Source organism: Sinocyclocheilus rhinocerous, unplaced genomic scaffold (genome assembly GCF_001515625.1).
Source record: "Sinocyclocheilus rhinocerous isolate Xijiao unplaced genomic scaffold, SAMN03320098_v1.1 scaffold1861, whole genome shotgun sequence".
In the NCBI taxonomy this organism is placed as follows: domain Eukaryota; kingdom Metazoa; phylum Chordata; class Actinopteri; order Cypriniformes; family Cyprinidae; genus Sinocyclocheilus; species Sinocyclocheilus rhinocerous.
Window position 1 is genome coordinate 169,697 of NW_015652149.1, and position 3,222 is coordinate 172,918.

General features: G+C 38.6%; 1 protein-coding gene across 1 annotated transcript; it reads right to left on the reverse strand.

The window, feature by feature from the left end:
* Positions 1-174: 174 nt before the first annotated feature.
* On the reverse strand, positions 175-1,939 carry LOC107713784 (microfibril-associated glycoprotein 4-like). The gene is made up of 5 exons (XM_016519396.1): positions 1,894-1,939; positions 1,593-1,802; positions 1,416-1,512; positions 502-669; positions 175-422 (listed from the first exon to the last, which is right to left on the reverse strand). The coding sequence occupies exons 1-5, from the start codon at positions 1,897-1,899 to the stop codon at positions 175-177; spliced, it is 729 nt and encodes a 242-aa protein (XP_016374882.1). The 5' UTR covers positions 1,900-1,939.
* Between the last annotated feature and the right edge of the window lie 1,283 nt (positions 1,940-3,222).

Consider the following 3,222-nt stretch of genomic DNA (forward strand, 5'->3'; position numbering starts at 1 on the left):
AAAAATGTATGAATTGATTAATTTCATTAGTAAATTAAAAGAAGTGACTCAAAACAGATTAAAAACCACCTTATAGTTTTGAGAAAGATTTAGCAACACAACAGAAGAAAGGAAAGCCACTTGATTTGTTTTGTTGTTTGCTTCTGAAACATTTTGTAATGTCTCTGCAAAGGTCTAAATCACATGTTTGATCTTCATGATGATGGATTTCATACTGTTTTCCTTCCAGGTTAACCAAACAACACCAATGGTGCTATGAGGGGAAGCTTCTGTCCATAAATAGAGACCGTTGGGGTTTGCATTGTGACAGCTGTTGTACCAAAATCCCCCGAGATGATATTTGGCACAGTTATATGCCCAGGGATCTTGGTCCTTGTCAAAAGTGGAGAACTTCTGATCATTGTGAGTAGATAAAGAGTCGCCTGCAAAGAAGAGGAGCATCGCTGAAGACAATAACTCAAAGGAAATGTGTTTTCATGAGTATAAATCAAAGTGTCCTACCAGCTCCTCCGTCAGTGAATCCTGAAACATGCAGCTGATATCCATCCGTTTCACAATCCACAGAGAAGGACGAGTACAGAGCGAAAACTTTATTTCCTTCAAAGTCCTCCATATCTACTCTCAGCACGTACTTCCTCTTACGTGTCAATTGGTAGATGTTCTCCAGCCCTGATCATACACACACATGAAGAACACGTTCAACCAAACACTGGACATCAGGGCTGGATTGGTAATCAGGCATACCGGGCATTTTCCCGGTGATCCCAATGTGTGTGCGCGCCATGAGTGTAGAATACGTAAACACTTTAATAAAATGTAAATTCGTCCCTCGCGCTTTTTTGGCCAAGTCAAGTCAAGTGTGTTCATAGAGGTTTCCATGGGCCAATGCGAATAAAGCTAGATTTAAATTAAAAAAGACACGATATTGTCGGACCTGACGTTTTATTCTCATCCAAAACAACTAGATGTGATATGAGTGTGATACATACATACATACACTACCAGTCAAAAGTTTTTGAACAGTAATATTTTTAGTAGAATTTTTTTTGTTTTTTTGGGAAAGAAATTAATGCTTTTATTTAGCAAAGATGCTTTAAATTGATCAAAAGTGATGATAAAGACATTCATAATGTTACAAAAGATTTCCATTTCAGATAAATGCTCTTCTATTCATCATCTGAAACATTTTACTCCGCTGTTTTCAACATAATAAAAATAATAAGTTTTTGTTTTTTTGCAGCAAATCAGAATATTTGAATGATTTCTGAAGGATCATGTGACTTGAGTAATGATGCTAAAAATTCAGCTTTGAAATCACAGCTGGACCAAAAAATGCCTGGGCCGATTTTTTGTCCCAGTCCAGCCCTGCTGGACATGAACATCCACACATCCACACAAACGCTGTGAGATCTTACCCAGCCAGTATTCTCCCTCCACATTTCCAAATCCTCTCTTGTACTCTTTCCACGGCTGATAGAAATTCACACTGCCGTCCATTCTCCTCTGAATCACCTGTGATGGGTTTATAGAGAATATATGATTCATAATGAATGTGCTGATGTGTGTTTAATGATCTAGAGTCACATTCGTACCGTCCATCCTCCACTGTCTTCATCACTCCCACATGAGATCATGTGACAGTTAACCCTGACAGGAATGTCTGATGTTGGATAAATGGTATAAATCCCACCAAGCGTTTGACCTGATTTATAAATTTCAGAACAGTCGACCAGCATTTCTTCATCATGTCTGCATTCGCTCATCAGTACAGCCGGAAGAAAAGCCACCAAAAATACCAACATCTACATGAGACACAGAGAAAGAGATTAACTTTACACAGAAATGAATGGGAAAACGTAGACTTATTGAATGTAGAGTTATTGATGAACTTACTGCCATCTTCTCAATCTCTCCTCAGTAAATCACAGATTCGATTTATCTAAAAAAAAAGTAATATAAACATTTTCATAGGTCTATTTTTCAAATTGTATAGATGTCTGAATGTTCTGTGAGGTGAATGAAGAATAAAACAGTAACTCACCGTTTGCGTTGTGCCTTGAGTGTTTGTGGATGAAAGACTGAAAAACACCTTTATATATATCTGTCAGATTCTCAGGCTCCTCCTCTGCGTTTCAGTATAAATGTACATAATGAAGCCCCACATATTGAGTACAAATTGAAAATACATCAGTCCGGCCTCATGCAAGTTTAACATGCAGTGACACAAAATTGTTTTTGTTTTTCCCCCTTTTCCCTCTTCAGTAAATCTGACTGAATCCAGGTGACATAGTAACAGCTACAGTTTGTTGTAAATGTAATTTAGATTTCATGACAATCAAGTTTGTAATAATTTTCAATAGCACACACCCAATAACCATGTTATTTTTTTATATGAAAATATGATAATCATGTTTTCTGTGTAGAGATTTCAACATTCATCTGGACAAGCCTTCCATGCACTCCTTGCTTCATTTGATCTCAAACGACTTACCACTACAAGCACGCACAAATCAGGCAACCAACTTGACTTAATTTACACATGTAATTGTGTTGCAGACATTTTGGTAGAACCCCTACATATCTCTGACCATTTCTTCATTACATTTAAACTGCATTTTGTTAACTGTGTGCCACCAACCCCTATACCGGTTACTTTTAGACGAAACCTACGCTCCCTTTCCCCCTCTCATCTTTCCTCTGTAGTATCCTCTTCTCTTCCCTCACCAACCCATTTCTCATTTCTGGATGTGAATGCAGCAACTGACACTTTATGCTCTACTTTAACCTCTTGTCTAGACGATATTTGTCCTCTCTCCTCCTCTAACCCCTGGTTATCCGATGTTCTTCGTGAGCATCGGACCAAACTCAGGGCAACAGAGAGAAAATGGCACAAATCAAAAGATCCGTCATACCTGAGTATGTATCAGTCTTTGTTTTCATCTTTCTCTGCCGAAGTCCATACTGCCAAATCTTCATATTTCCACAACAAGATCAACAGCGCTCCAGACACACGTAATCTCTTCAAAACATTCAGTTCTCTCCTCTGTCCCCCTCCACCACTTCTATAACAGCTGATCATTTCACCACATTCTTCACAGACAAAACTATAACAATCAGTAGTCAATTCTCAGTCCCACACACACACACACACACACAGGACCTCAAACCAACCACACCCACTGCTAAAACTCCCATATTCTCCTTCTGTCCCCTCACTGAGGC